Source organism: Urocampus carinirostris, chromosome 16 (genome assembly GCF_059441175.1).
Source record: "Urocampus carinirostris isolate Australia breed hairy pipefish chromosome 16, RoL_Ucar_1.0, whole genome shotgun sequence".
Classification (NCBI taxonomy): Eukaryota; Metazoa; Chordata; class Actinopteri; order Syngnathiformes; family Syngnathidae; genus Urocampus; species Urocampus carinirostris.
In genome coordinates this window covers 29672522-29688079 of record NC_142364.1, presented here as the reverse complement: position 1 = coordinate 29688079, position 15558 = coordinate 29672522, and the positions used below count along the sequence as shown (strand labels likewise).

The window sequence follows — 15558 nt, the reverse complement described above, 5'->3', positions numbered from 1 at the left end:
GGCAGGTTCAGGCTGTATGTTTTAGGCCCGATCTTACCTCTAGTCAAGCTTAAAGCCCCAGTGTGTAATATTTGACTACTAGATGGCACTGGTGTCTAATTTAAACAAAACCCTGTGTCCCATGTAGCACGGTGTAGCAGCAAAATCTCAGACAAGTTTACTTTTGTTCCTTTTTTTTCTTTCAAATCAATTCACATTTATTCGTATAACCCTTAATCAGAAAATGTCTCAAAAGACTGCAAAGGCCACAATTACACCACCATTATTCCTTTTTTTTTGCCATTGCATTTTTTTCCTTCTTGCTTTTTACCCCCAGATGTCCCATGTGACCCATGCTTGGATTTGGAATTTCAAACCAGATTTATTTATTGAGTTGAATATTTGATCTGTCCATTTTACCGCAAGTATGCAAGCAAGCCTTGATGGACTCCATAATCAGATTGCCCTCGTCCTGATTTTATTCTTGAAATAATGAACATCTTTAATAATTATGACCAGATTATGTTGAGCCAAGGTCTATGTTGACTCCACAGACAATAATGATGTCTATGTTTTTTTTTTTATATATGTATGCTGTGCTGTTTGAAATAATAGCAGTATAATGTGACTAACCAGAATAGTTTTAGTATATTTACTTGGTATGTGATAAATGGGCCCAACACCAGAGTCGGAGAAACATGCCCAGCCCATGATACTTGCACCACCATGCTTCACTGTCTTCAATGTGTACTGAGGTTTGAATTCAGAGTTTGGGGGTGGATTGTGGCCCCTGGACCTGAAAAGGACAGTTTTACTTTCATCAGTCCACACAATGTTCCTCCATTTTTCTTTATGCCATTTTAATGTGTTCTTCAGCAAATTGTAACCTCTTCTGCACATGCCTTTTTTTAAATAAATTTGCTTCACACATACGTTTTACTGTCACAACACTAACGGGTAACTGCAGACTACATTTGATCGTCCTGGAGCTGATCATTGGCGGAAATGAAATTAAATGATCTGCATTTATATAGCGCTTTTCAAGTCAATGACTTCCCAAAGCGCTTTACAGTGTGCTTCACATTTCCCAATAGCGGCCTTGTATTGCAGCCATGTAAGACGCTAACCTGCTTATTGGGGGTATTAGGGGTTCAGTGTCTTACCCAAGGAGACTTTGACATGTAACACTGACAAGCCGGGATTCGAATTGGGATCCCTTGATCCCAAGACGAGCGCTCTACCTCCTGAGCTACTACCCCGGCTGAACCTTTGCCATTTCGTTTAATAGTTGTCTTCTGTTTTTTACCACATGGCTCTGGTTTTTCTACCCATTTTAAGGCATTGGAGATGGCTGGGATGGGCTCCAACCCCCCCGCGACCCTAATGAGGATAAGCGGTACGGCTGATGAGATGAGATGAGATGAGATCATTTTAGCTAAACGGGAAAACATTTTGGCAAATTTTTATTAGGTTCTTCCCTCCCCAATCAACTTTTTAATCAAAGAACGCGGTTCTTCAGAACAGTGTCTTGAATGACCCATTTCGTCAAATGCATGTTCAAATGCTTCATCTTCCTTAAATAGGCGCCACCCGATTTACACCAGATTTTTTTTTTATGTTCCCCAGAATTGATGAATTTAGAGATTGGTTCTATTTTATTTTTCTGAACACACCCCTTTGAACCATTTGCCCAATTGCACAGCCTGTGGAGCGTGCCTGTTATGAATGCTGGGTCTTGTTAGATATTATTTTAATGACCATGTATAAAAAAATAAACATACATAAACTGCATCAATTGTAAATTTCATATTTTTGTAGTATGATAAGTGTTTTCATACTCTAGTTAATCCACATGAGGGACAATAAATAGAATTATAATTGTCTTTATTGTCATTAGAGGTAAGATTTGGGCCTAAAAATCCAGCCGAACTCAGCCTGCTGGTATATAAGCCTGAACCTGACCGATTAACTTGATTTGAGGGACCCAGCCTAAGGTTAAGCAAAAGCTGTATGCGCTTTGGCGCCAACATACGTGCTTAGACTTTTATTAGGGCGGAGTCCCTCAAATCAAGTGTGCACTTCAAAGTGTAGCGCCGGAATGAAAACTACAGCGCTGACGCGCACATATTACCGAAGTACAGCGAAATGAAACTTGGTGGCAGAAAAGAAACACCTTCTGCAGATTACAAGATGCAAATAGTTAAACAGTTAGCTGAAAAGCAGAAAGTTTGTAAAGCTTTTAAGCTATTGGCGAGAAGGGGTAATGATGTCTGACGTAAGGGACGTAGAGGTGGAAGGAAGAAGTGGCACTGAGGATGAACATTTATTTGGATTTAGTGATTTATGGTTAAACTGATAGTTTGGTAAGCATGTTCTCTATGATAGTTATCTGAATAATATACCTTTGTCGCGGAATTGCAGCTCTAAAGTGTGTTACTCAAGTAAAGGTACTGTAAATTCATAAAAAACATTCCTCAAGTAGAAGTAAAAAGCAGCCATCCAAATATTAACTACCAATGATAAACAATTTAGTAAAAAGTAAGTGCATGCTGTGCATATTATCTATGCAGGAAAAAAAAACGGGAAGAGAGAAGCCCGGCCCGACTTAAATGATTGAGTAAAACCGGCCACCATTTGGGGCCGGGTCCGGGCCTAAGATCTTACCTCTAACTGTCATTGATGTCAACGTTGTGAAACATTGTATCCAACAAGATTAGGCATCACACTCCTGGGTGAAACATGAAATATGAAGACTTTGAAGAGAAAAACGACAAGACTATCAGGTTGGAAGGACAAAAGAAAATAATTACAACGTAATGCTCAGAAAATACGGCCTAAGTTATAATAATTAAAATAATGCAATAAAGAATATTGTAACAACATTGCAATGAAAATTAATGCAATAACTTTTAGCTACAGTCAATTTTTAAAACCTAATATAATTCACAAGGTGAAATATATTGTTAAATATATTTATACACATTTTTGCACCTTTTCACCAAAAGAGAGAGAAACCCAAAATTGGCACAAGATATGTTTTTACCATTTTTGTGCATTGTAAAACAACATATAATCATAATTGTTTGCACACACATGCATGCAAACACTAAATGTATGCGTTTATGTCATTCTGAACAACGAGCATTTTGTGCATATCCTCCACAAAAGACGGCGAGAGAGAAGCCCGGCCCGACTTATTGATTGACATTTTATACCCGGCCCAGGTTAGGGCCCGGGCCCAAGACCTTAAATGTTCTTATTTACTTGTCTTTTCACTTTTTGCCACAATACATAGACAGGTTTTCGCAGTTATTGGGGAACCAAAACCACCCAAACTTAACTCGAGATGATGTTATCACCGAGTGAGAGTATTTGACAAACAAAATAACAACTGCAGTTGTACCTCTACTTACGGAAGGCATCCCTTCTCGGATTAGCTTCGTAACCTGAAAACTTCATAGAGAAGCATTATGAACGTAAATGCACTAATCTATTCAGAGTATTTTTTTTAAATAATCATAAAAGAGCATTTGAACATGAAACAAATACATGTTAGAATTAAATTACCAAACAATAAACATAAAACGAGAGACACATTATGTAAAAAAAGAATTGGGGATTGGCAAAGGGCTCTCTGTATATCCATTTATCTATTGGCTACACAGTGGTTTTCGGATTTGCTGTTTGGGAGGGAGGCCTTGAGTCTTCCTTAAGCATACTGTAGGAGTCAAGACGGGACAAAGGAAAGGTGTGAAGCTGGTGCTTTGGAAATTTTCCACTAACTTCTGTGTTACGCCCCTTTTGGAACATATAAATGATTGTCAGCCATTTTGTAGTAACTCTTGAAACCATTTTAGGCTTGTTGTGTACTCACACGTCTACAGTATTCCGTTTTCTTTATTTATTCAATCTATTTTATTGTAATACCTCAAACTGCTCACTCAAGCGTCTGTTTTTACCTGTCTGGTTTTGATTCAAACACACAGAGGGAGAAAAGTCTGTCCTTCAGATGTTGACCCTGGACATTCTTTGGAAAGTCCAGATTGAAATGACGATAAACAAAAATAGCGTAGGCCAGTGAAGTTAAAAGTTTCAAATTCACAGCGTCTATACAGGTGTTTGGTTTTTCGAAGCTTGAAAAGTGCTTGAAGTCTGGGTGAAAGGCTTGTAAATGCTTAAAAAAGTTGCCATTTTTCTAAAGTCTGCTTAAAATGACGCAGGCGCTGTTCTCAGTTCTAGGTTTTGACATTGCATTTCTTCGTCCCTCATGATTAACAGCATCTGGCATTGGTTTGTACGACATTGTCCTATAAAGCATTATCGCCCCCTATGTGACATGTACATGTTACAGCTAAACATGTGCGGTCCCTTCTCAAGGTTTCTTCATTTTCCTCATGTTGAGGTTTTTCCTTGCCCTCATGTTGGTTCCAGATCAGGGGATGGTGTAATAATAGTCTGTCTAATAACCTGTGAAGCCCTTTGAGACTCTTTGTTATTAAGGGCTATACAAATAAAAATGACTTGACTAAAAAAAGGCACTATGGAAAAAGTGCAAGGATTATGTACCACTTATGGATATTTATTATTGGCCATGCAAAAAAATGAAGGTATCGTTTCCAGTGGTAAAATGCAATGGGAAGAACCTCCAGCAACTGAAAATGTGAGATACATTTTTACCTAACTCCTAGCAGAGAGAGATTCTTCCCAAAAACAAATTTGTAAATGTATCGCAGATATATGAGTGGCTCTGCAAAATACACAAGTTACAGAGGACTTCTTGTTTTAATGGAATGGGAGGAATTGGAAAATTGGCTTTGAAAGCCCTTTAAACGGAGTTGAATTTGGCCACAAAAAAGGTGTACCAAACCTGAGCTATTCCAATTTAGAACATGTGTATTAATGCTAGACTATGGCAGTGAACTTTACTTAAACTTTACTTTACTGTGTAAAGGCCTTATTAAAAACACAGTTTTAGGGGATTGTTAGAAAATGAGAATCTCCGTGTGATTGTAAGTTTTCCCTGTGAATCGACCTTCCCTCTAATAAATGTGGAGTGAATTGGAGTCATATGATAGTATGTCTGAACATTCCCACCTTAAACCCTGAAGGCAGTGACAGAAAAGAGAATGATCTTAAATACACTTCATTCCTCTCTCTGTGTGTGTCCTGTGCAGGTTTCTATTGGTCATCACTATGACTGATGGGGATTATGACTACCTGATAAAGCTCCTTGCCCTGGGAGACTCCGGCGTGGGAAAAACAACGTTTCTGTACCGGTACACAGACAACAAGTTCAACCCCAAGTTCATCACCACAGTCGGCATCGACTTCAGGGAAAAACGCGTGGTAAGGTTTCCGCCATTGAAAACGGCTTTGGTGCTCATCTGTGTCTCTGTCCGTCATTTTACTGGATTTCAATCATGCCACAAATTGGGTTTTACCCATTCTCTTTTTACAAATCTGATGAAGTTATAAAGTTAACGTTTAAAGCAGGGGTCTTAAACTCTAAATGACTTTGGGGCCGCCAGAGCTAGGGTCTGGTTGAGGTTGGGCCAAAATGGGTTTTCCGTGACAAAAAGCTGATTAAGAAAACATTCGACTGTTCTCAAAGATACTTTTAAACATTTGCTACAAAAACAAAACATTAAGAATTAAAGTAAAATAAAAATAAAACGAGTAACAACCGAAAAGGAGAGCTAAAAAGCATAAGTTAGAAAAAAAAACTATGGAGACTTTGGGACCAAAACGCAACATTTTTGTTTTTTGCCTGGCCTTTTGCAAAGAAGAAGATAAAAGATGATACAAAAAAATTGAAATAGAAAAGGCGGCACGGCAGCTGGATGGTCAGCGCAGAGCCCCACAGTGTGGAGATCCAGGGTTCAAGTCCAGCTACCGCAGCCTTCTTGGGGGGAGTTTGCATGTTCTCCCCGTGCATGTGTGAGTTTCCTCTGGTTACTCTGGTTTCCCCCACAACCAGTTCAGGGTGTCCACTGCCCAGGATGGCTGGGATGGGATCCAGCACCCCCTAGTGAAAATAACCGGCACAGATAATGGATGAATGAAAGAGACAAAAGCAAAGAGAAAAGAACAGAAAGAAAAAATAAAAAGGAAAGAGAAAGAAAATGAAACAGTGAAAAAGGAAAAAAAATGAAAAGGAGAAAAATCAACATAAAATAGAATTTTAAAAAGTAAAAAGTAAAAAAACAAATTGAAAAAAAGGCAAAAAAAAGAAATGGAAAAAACAAGAAAAAAGATATTTGAGGTAGCTCTCTTTAGGCGTGAGCCTTATGTTAGGTAAAATACATCCTAATTACTCCACTTACAAGTATTTTAAAACATGCCCATTTACATTTTCAAGGTTTATGCACATTATTTGTGCTGATTTTCTCTCTTAATGTTTTTTTTTAAATAAATGTTTTCCCACTAGGGGGCACTAAATAATACACATTAACTATCATCCCACAGGCCACGACTTATAGACTCGAGATTTAAAGGCTTCTTAATAAAACTGATGTGAACGATATCTCACTAACCTTTTGACTATATTGATTTTTCATTTTGGGATCCTCATAAATGAGCTTTATCTGCAGTTTAATTTCCTTAGTAAATATGGCAGAGCTTTCACGGTTGTCTTGGGAAAGATTATAGATGGTGGGTCCCAAAAACCAAAGCCATCCTTTGATTTTCTTTTTGGGCGGCTGCTGTTCTTCAATTTCTGTCTTTAAGAATAGTGCATGGTAAACAGATTACATGGGGGAGTTTGTTTCTGTTCTAATTTGGAAGACCGACATGGGAACGCTGCCGGTTCCCAGCCCTTTAAATACTCAACACGTCTTTCTATAGATACTGAGGTTGCTGTTATAAAACTATTGTTTGCATCTAGTATGCTAAAAAACACACTTTTTAGTCAAGGTTAGGTTTTTCAACATTCCATGTTCTAAAAGTTATTTTTTTCAATCTAATGTAATTTTACAAGGATGCCATTGTTCGGGCTGGAGTTTAATGGTTTATTAATGGTGTGACTGCACCCCCATCTATGGTACAGTTTTCCACAACATATGTGCTCTAAATACAAATCGCTGTGATGACATCTGAAACAGTCTGTAACGCCCTTCTAGAGGATAAATTAGTCAATGTGTTTGCCAACATAATTCAAACAATATACAGTAAACATTTTTTTGATGGGGAACAGAACCCTATGTGAAAAGTGATGCTTTCGTCCCTACAGAGGAAACGGGATACAAGAAAGCGGTTCTAAAAGTTATTTTTTTCAATTTAATGGAATTTTACAAGGATGCCAGTTGTTCAGGCTGGAGTTTAATGGTTTATTAATGGTGTGACTGCACCCCCAACTATGGTACAGTTTTCCAAAACATATGTGCTCTAAATACAAATCACTGTGATGACATCTGAAACGGTCTGTAACGCCCTTCTAGAGGATAAATTAGTCAATGTGTTTGCCAACATAATTCAAACAATATACAGTAAGCTTTTTTTTTAATGGGGAACAGAACCCTATGTGAAAAGTGATGCTTTCGTCCTTACAGATGAAACGGGACACAAGAAAGCGGCCGGGTCACTCGGGTCAGGGTGATAAAACACACTCTTCTGTTCAACAGCAGGGCCTGACAGCTTTCACTGGCTTACCCCTGCCGCCTCATACGGGTGCCCTGCCCATCCCTTAAAACGCGTCTAGAGATCCCACAAACACACATGTACTAATGTTATGATAAGAGCTAATATCAGTCTCCATCTGAACTTTCTTTCTGAAAGAATTTAACTACACCTTTTTACACTTTCTCTTAATCGCAAACATGCTTTTATATCACTGACACAGGCATGTCGAGGCTAGTGAGCAGAGCTATTTGCTCTATTGTTCCTGCTTTAGTGGCTGTGCTCCCGGTTGCTTAGCCAATCAGAGACCGCGGGAGGGGAAGGAAATGTAGGGAAGATGGTTTGTTCTATTTATTGGGGATGCCTTAACACAAAACCTAGCCCACAAGTCACATACAGACACACACACACAAAACGGGATTTGTTGTATCCATCTTGAATTGGTCAATAATCTGAAAACACATGATGTAAAAAAACTCGATCTGAAAAGGGCTTCAGATCTGCTGGGGCATGGTCCAGTTGGCATTCTCCGGCCAAAGGTGTGAACCCCCAATCTCTAACAGTCTCAAACTTGCAGTTTGGGTGTGGAATGATTGTTTGAGGTTTCTGCCACCAAATAACAGTTTAATGGGTGTTGTTTAGCACCTCCTAGTGGTAACAAACATTAATATATATATATATATATATATATATATATATATATATATATATAATAATTTCCTTGTATTGTCATTCTGTGTAACAATGTACACAGAACGAAATGTCGATTGCACCTGACCCGATGCAGCCGCAGCCAAGAGAGGGCGCCGCCGACCACTTTTTAAGTCTTAGGAATGACTCGGCCGGGGCGCGAACCCGAACCTCCCAGTCTCAAAGCGGGCGCCTTACCATCTAGGCTACTGAGCTGGTACATATATATATATATATATATATATTGACTGGAAAAAATATATATATATATAAAATACATGAACCATCACACAAATGTGATTGTTTTTTTAAATACTCGTGGGTTGAAAAAATTGCATTTGTTTTAGATAACATGAGTATCACCTAAACATTTATCTGCCATCTTGTACCCACAAGTACTCCCCCAAAAAACTTCGCAAAAGGGCCGGGCAAAAAATTTAGAAAATAAATGGTCTGGTTTGATTACTTTGAGTCGTTGTATTTTGTTTTATTTCTTGTGCCTTTTAACATTTCTTTCAGTTGCACTAAACAATACAGCAATGTCTAGAGGTCAAATAATACACCTGTCCCTTTAAGTAAAAATGCATTTAAATTCGTGGAAAAGACAACTTTTGGCGCTGTCGAAGTTTATGCTAACTAGCCTTTAGCAAAGACATAGGCAATGCTAGTTTTGATGCAAACTACAGTATGCTAACTTGTGCTAATATTGGGTAACAAGAATACATTTCTGGCTTGGAAAACAATACAAATAAAAACTAGATCGTTTTTGATGTACAAGAAGCCCATTGCAGATTTTTGTGCAAAAAGACGAAGCTAGTGTTTAGCAAAGAAGAAGAGGTCGCTAATTTTTGGTGTTTGAGCCACTGTCCTTTTAAGTTAAAGGGTCCGGTCTTTTTACGTTGAGTCTCCGTAGTTTGTATTCTTCCTTGTGCTTTTTATCACTTATTTTTGCACTAAACAATAGGGTGACACCAAGTGGTCCAATAATAAATTGACTTTTCTCCTCAGGTTTACACAGCTTCTAACCCGAATGGAATGACCGCAGGAAAAACCTTCAAGGTTCACCTACAACTCTGGGACACGGCTGGCCAAGAAAGGTGAGCTTATTGTTTACTTTTGGTCCCATAGGTTGTAAGACATAAACTGTCAAGTACTGTGTAATTACAGTCCCTAGGGGAAAAGTGTTTTGGGAAAAAAAGAAACAAAAGGAGAGAAAAAGGGAGAAGGAAAATTTCAGAAAAAAAGCCAGAAAAAAGAAAAAGAAACACATAAAAGGAAAAAGGAAATGGAGAACAAAAAAGCAAGAAAAACAAGTAACAACTGGGAAAAAATAAACACAATAAGATTTTTTTAAGGGAATTTATAAAAAAGTAGAAAAAAACGGGGAAAATGAAGCAAACGTTTGTGTTGCATTTAAATAATTTCCAATTATATCAAGTCAATCTTGTTGCCAACATTGAACTTCCACTAAAAAAATGTAATTAAATACAGTTCTGTATCGTGCAACCGACTAAATAAGCCCCAAAAATGTTAGTATTATGCGACAAAAGACACCAGGAAAAAAAAGAAATGGAAATATTGTGACATAATTGTAAAAACAAACAACGTTTGTAGGCTGTACAACCTTTGCAATAGTACATTAGTCAATTCATTCAAAAGGGAAAAATAATTTTGCATTACCGGAAACTAAGCAAAATGTAACTTGATGTCAAGTTTTGGACATGTTTGATAATGACTTAGTTGCCACAGTTGGGATTGCTGTTGCTCACTGTTGTTTCAAGCGTTGCTCACCGACAGACCAGTGGAAAATTAGAGGGAACATTGGGGAGCAATACTTTAGCAAGGTACTGTATCTTAACCCGCCTAGAGGGAGCTGCCATAATTGTCCGCCATCTTGCTGCTAGGGGTTTGACGTTTGTATGCTTATGTTTTGGGGCACTCATTTTCAGTTGCTCTACACAAATGACATTGAGTGGTCCAATACTACACAGTGTCCCTTTAAAATAAATCACATTCATGCCTTTTCAGTCCTAGCTCATAAATGTTGATATTAAGACTGGGAAACAAGATGGTAGAGATGACTCATGTATAGATCTCATGATGACTAAGAGCATAATTACATTATCATCATAAGTAGTTGTACAATTTGTTTGCTCGTATACTATTAACATATGTGCTGTTTTATTTATAGCTAAAAGGATTAGATTTTTTTTTTATAATCAAGGATAGATGACTCATATGGTTGACTCAATTGTTTTTCTTTTGTTTAGTGCACCTTTAAATGACAACCACAAGTAATCACATAATCCATCCATCTCTGTACAGATTCTCGCCGTTTCAATTCATCGTTATAGTTGAAGAGAAAAGGAATGCCCGACATTTACTGTATTTATTCGTGTATAACGTGGACCCCTAATTTTTAATTCAAGTGTTGGTCTAAATGACAAAGGTTGAATGCGTGCGACCATGATTAAAGTCGTTTATTGACAATGTTTGAACACAACACAACATAAAACTTACAATGTATTTATTTTGTGTCCTTCAAAGTCTGATTCGTCATCAGATACACCCAAACATGATTTTCCTTTTTTTTCCATATTTCTTTCAGGACAACTTTGTTTTCTCCATTCTCTATCATGTGTCTGTGGTACATTGAATAAAACAAGGGTGATATTGAGATAACATGTATTCTTATCTATAATTACATGGCTAGTACTGTACAGTATTTTATTTACTGTACTATGATTACAGGTATTCAAGTTTAATTCTATGTTTCCCACCAATGCTTAATAATTAATTTATTTTCTGGGCTATAAAGGACACCTTAAAACCCAAAATTGGCTAAGAATTTGCTAATGCACCCAATAGCCCTAACACTTAACTGTAATTTGCACTAAATCTACTGCAATCGAAAAATATCGCTGACCAAATTCGGGAATCAAACCCGAAGTCGGCGGAGGTCACTCCCGGGCCGCGCGACGGAGCGAGTTCGGCGGACGCAGCGTCACCCTAATAAGGATGAGCGGTGCAGATAATGAGATGAGATGAGATTTTTATTTTTTTGAAGGGGCGTCGTTACTTAGCAGATGTTCACTTTTAGCGGGTGGTTTTGGTCCCCATTAACCGGGCCTAAAAACTAATAATAAAAAAATATATATATATATTTTTTTTGTTAAGGGGGCCGCATCTTCGCGGATTTTCACTTATTGCGGGTGGTTTTGGTCCCCATTAACCGCGATAACCGAGGTCTTACTGTACTTTTCCAGTCCAGTAATCCCTTGTTTTTAGTCAAAACCCTCAAAATAGAAACATTTATTCATAAAATACATTATCATACATTGAAATCGAAGAACGGACCCTTAACAAATAAAAGCACTGTACTATTTTCTTTACAAATGACTTCTTCTGTACTTTCAAAATGATAACTTCTTAAATACCCTTGCTGTTACACTGTATTGCACAACAGTGTTTAATGATATCAGGAAAATCTTCTTACTTCCACATGATGGCGTCAAACTATCATCTGAGGTAAGTAGGAAACCACAAATGATGCATACAAATGCTTGTACCTTTCTTTAGCTTGAAGAGAAGTCCATTTCATCTGAGATACAGAGACTCTTTCTCTGCCTTTTGGTGCTTTTGTTAATCCAAGTCAAGTTTTTTTGTATCGCCCTTGATCACAAAGAGTCTCAAAGGGCTTCACAGACCACAGATTATTGCAAACCCCAGACTATTGTTTACACCATCCCCTGATCTAAAACCTACATGAGGGCAAGGAAAAACTCAAAAACCTCAACATGAAGAAAATAAAGAAACCTTGAAGGGACTGCACATGAGGTAATCTCCCTTCCAGGATGACCAGGCTGCAAGGATGTTGCAATGATAAATAATACATAGATATTGTCAACATGAAATATAGGTTATTCATATGCTATAAAATAGAAGTGTGTTTTAAGCTTACATTTGAACATTTCCACTGACGTTGCAGATCGAATCTCAGGGGGAAGAGCATTCCACAGCACCGGCGCGTTAATGGAGAATGCTCTCGAACCTGCGGATCTCTTCTTGGCTCTTGGGATCACTAGTAGACCAGCGTTTTCAGAGCGAAGGCTCCGGACCGGAACATAGGGGGAAATTCAATCTGAAAGCTATGAGGGAGCAAGTCCATGCATGATTTTGTATAATACCAACAGAACCTTAAAATCAGGGAGCCAATGCAGGTTAGCTAAAATCTAGGTAATGTGATCAAACTTTCTTGTCCTAGTTAAAAGCCTCGCTGGAGCATTTTTTTACCAGCTGCAGACTCTTGATTTTGGACTTCGGGAGACCGGAGAGTAGCGCATAACAGTAATCGAGACGGGGGGTAACAAACGCAGGAATTAAAAGTATTGTTTACATGCTTTTTTAGTGAAACTCAAAATTGAAAAGTGTAGTGTACCTTTGTCAAGCTGTTTTAGGTGCGAGTACAACTTATACTGTAGTGTTATTATATTAACCGGTGCTAGCTATAGTGCAGAAATTACGGCATTTTTTTGCTCCCAAAAAATAAACAATTTCCTGTTATAACAAAGCAGCCAATTATCAAAGAAGATTTAAGTCTTTTTTGTTGCAGGTTCCGCAGCCTGACGACGGCGTTCTTCCGAGACGCGATGGGCTTCCTGCTCATGTTCGACCTCACCAGCCAGCAGAGCTTCCTCAACGTCAGAAACTGGATGAGTATGTTCATCATCTGGGACTTAGAGATTGGATTTCTGCATTGCATTTAATTAAAACTATGTGAAACCAATCCTGCCATGTGTAGAAATAAAGGTATCATTAAATTTACCTACAAATATGACAAATCACATAATACCTACAGTGAAGAAAATAGGTATTGGAACACACTGCTGTTTTACCATTTCTCCCACTTGAAAATCATGGAGGGTCCTGGAATTTTCATCGTAGGCGCATGTCCACTTTGAGAGAGATAAAATAAAAATCCAGAAATCACAATGCATGACATTTTAACAATGTATTTGTGTGATACAGCTGCAAATAAGTATTTGAACACTTGTGTATCATCGAGAATTCGTACCCTGAAAGACCTGGCCATTAGAAGTCCACCTGCACTCTTGTATCATCCTGAATCAGATGCACTTCTTTGAGCTTGTTAGCTGCATAAAGACACCTGTTCATCCCATACAATCAGTACGACTTTAACATATAACATAGCGAAGACCAGAGCTGTCCACAGACAAAATTGAAAACCTCCACAAGGCTGGAAAGGGCTGTGGAACGATTGCCAAGCAGCTTGGTGAAAAAAGGTCCACTGTTGAAGCAATCATTAGAAAATGGAAGAAGCTAAAGATGACGGTCAATCTTAATTGGAGAGAAGCCTCATGCAAGATATCACCTCTTGGGGTCTGATCGATTCTAAGAAAGGTGAGGAATCAGCCCGGAACTACACGACAGGAGTTTGTCAATGACCTGGTAAGAGCTGGGAACACTCTTTCCAAGGTTACTTTAGGTAATACATTAAGACGTCATGATTTGAAATCATGCATGGCACAAAAGTTTGTGCTTAAACCAGCACATGTTAAAGCCTATCTTAAGTTGGCATATGACCATTTGGATAATACAGAGGATTCCTGGGAGAAAGTTTTGTGGTCAGATGAGACCAAAATATAACTCCACTACATCATTCATCTAACATAATTCCACTAAGCATGTTTACAGGAAAATATTTAAGAACACCATACCAACTGCAAAGCATGGGGGTGGTAGCGTCATGCTTTGGGGGTGTTTTTCTGCACATGGGACAGGAAAAGTGAACTGCATTAAAGAGAGGATGATTGGGGCCGTGCATTGTGAAATTTTGGGGAACAACCTCCTTCCCTCAGTCAGAGCCGTGAAGATGGGTCGTGGCTGGGTCTTCCAACACGACAAAGCACACAGCCAGGAACACCAAGGAGTGGCTCCGTAAGAAGCATATCTAGCATGGCCCAGCCAGTCTCCAGACCTGAACCCAATCAAAAATCTTTGGAGGGAGCTCAAACTCTGCGACAGCCCAGAAACCTTACTGATCCAGAGAAGATCTGTGTGGAGGAGTGGGCCAAGATCCCTCCTGCAGTGTTTGCAAACCTAGTGAAAAACTACAGGGAACGTTTGACCTCTGTAATAGCGAACAAAGGATACTGTACCAAATATTAACATTCATTTTCTCAGGTGTTCAAATACTTGTATCACACAACTAAATTGTTACAAGATCACGCATTGTGATTTCTGGAATTTTTCTTTTGACTTTATCTCTCTCGCAGTAGACATGCACCTACGATGAAAATTTCAGACCCCTCCATGATTAGTAAGTGGCAGAAATAGCAAAATCACAGGGTGTTCAAATACTTATTTTCTTCACTGAAAATATGTGACGTAAATGTAACGTATTCATATTGACCCGTTATTTGTTGTGCAACTCCTCGCGTTTTTGTCATGTATTTTAGCTCGTATTTTTCACGTCTTGAGTCGAGTATTGTCACGTTGTGTGCTGAATGATAAGTGGCATACTTTGTCGCAAAAAAAAAAACATTATTCAAATGAGAAGGCGTCCCTTTTGCCGGGGCTTTTCGCTTATTGGTTGGTCAGTGATGAAAACAATGGACTATTGCACCGATCAACCCATAGGCGAGACGCTCAGCCAATTTGACCAGCCGTCTCGACAAAATGCATACATTATCATATATTTATTTGTATGGAATATATTTATACATTTATTTTAACATATGGCAAGATTGTTCTTCCATACATATGCAGACGGCCCGCAAATGTTTCAGGTCAACCATTTTCTCTTTTCCAGGCCAGCTGCAGGCCAACGCCTACTGCGAAAACCCGGACATTGTCTTGGTAGGAAACAAGGCCGACCTGGCCGACCAACGCGAAGTTCAAGAAAAACAAGCAAAAGAGCTGGCCGATAAGTACGGGTATGTACGCAATTTTCAGCTGAAATATATTAGACCACAGTGTTTGAAATTAGGCTCATTTTTTAATGTCTGTATTTCTTGTTTTACTTTCTAGTGTATTTCTGTATTCATTTAAGCTGTGTACGATGTGAAAATTTGAGTATTGGGTAGTGTATTTCGGTATTAATTTTGTCCTGTTCGTCGAGTAGTTTGTCGTGTATTTGCTAGTGTTTGGTTGCAAATTTCTGTAATTTGCTGTATGATTTGATACTTAATTTACATATTTGTTGCATATTTCGTGTTAATTTGTCGTCGTGTATTTCCTCCCGTGATATCCTAC

The 15558-nt window shown here is 38.5% G+C and overlaps 1 protein-coding gene across 7 annotated transcripts in view; it reads left to right on the top strand.

Annotated features, from left to right (window-relative positions):
* Window positions 1-15558, top strand: part of rab27b (RAB27B, member RAS oncogene family) — an 82573-nt gene that overhangs the window by 62636 nt on the left and 4379 nt on the right. For all 7 annotated transcript variants that reach the window (XM_088355865.1, XM_088355864.1, XM_088355866.1 and 4 more), the window contains 4 exons: window positions 5154-5325; window positions 9292-9380; window positions 12896-12999; window positions 15116-15239. In XM_088355865.1, the coding sequence (XP_088211991.1) occupies window positions 5173-5325; window positions 9292-9380; window positions 12896-12999; window positions 15116-15239 (470 nt within the window). In that variant the 5' untranslated portion in view covers window positions 5154-5172. The remainder of the gene's footprint in view (window positions 1-5153; window positions 5326-9291; window positions 9381-12895; window positions 13000-15115; window positions 15240-15558) is intronic.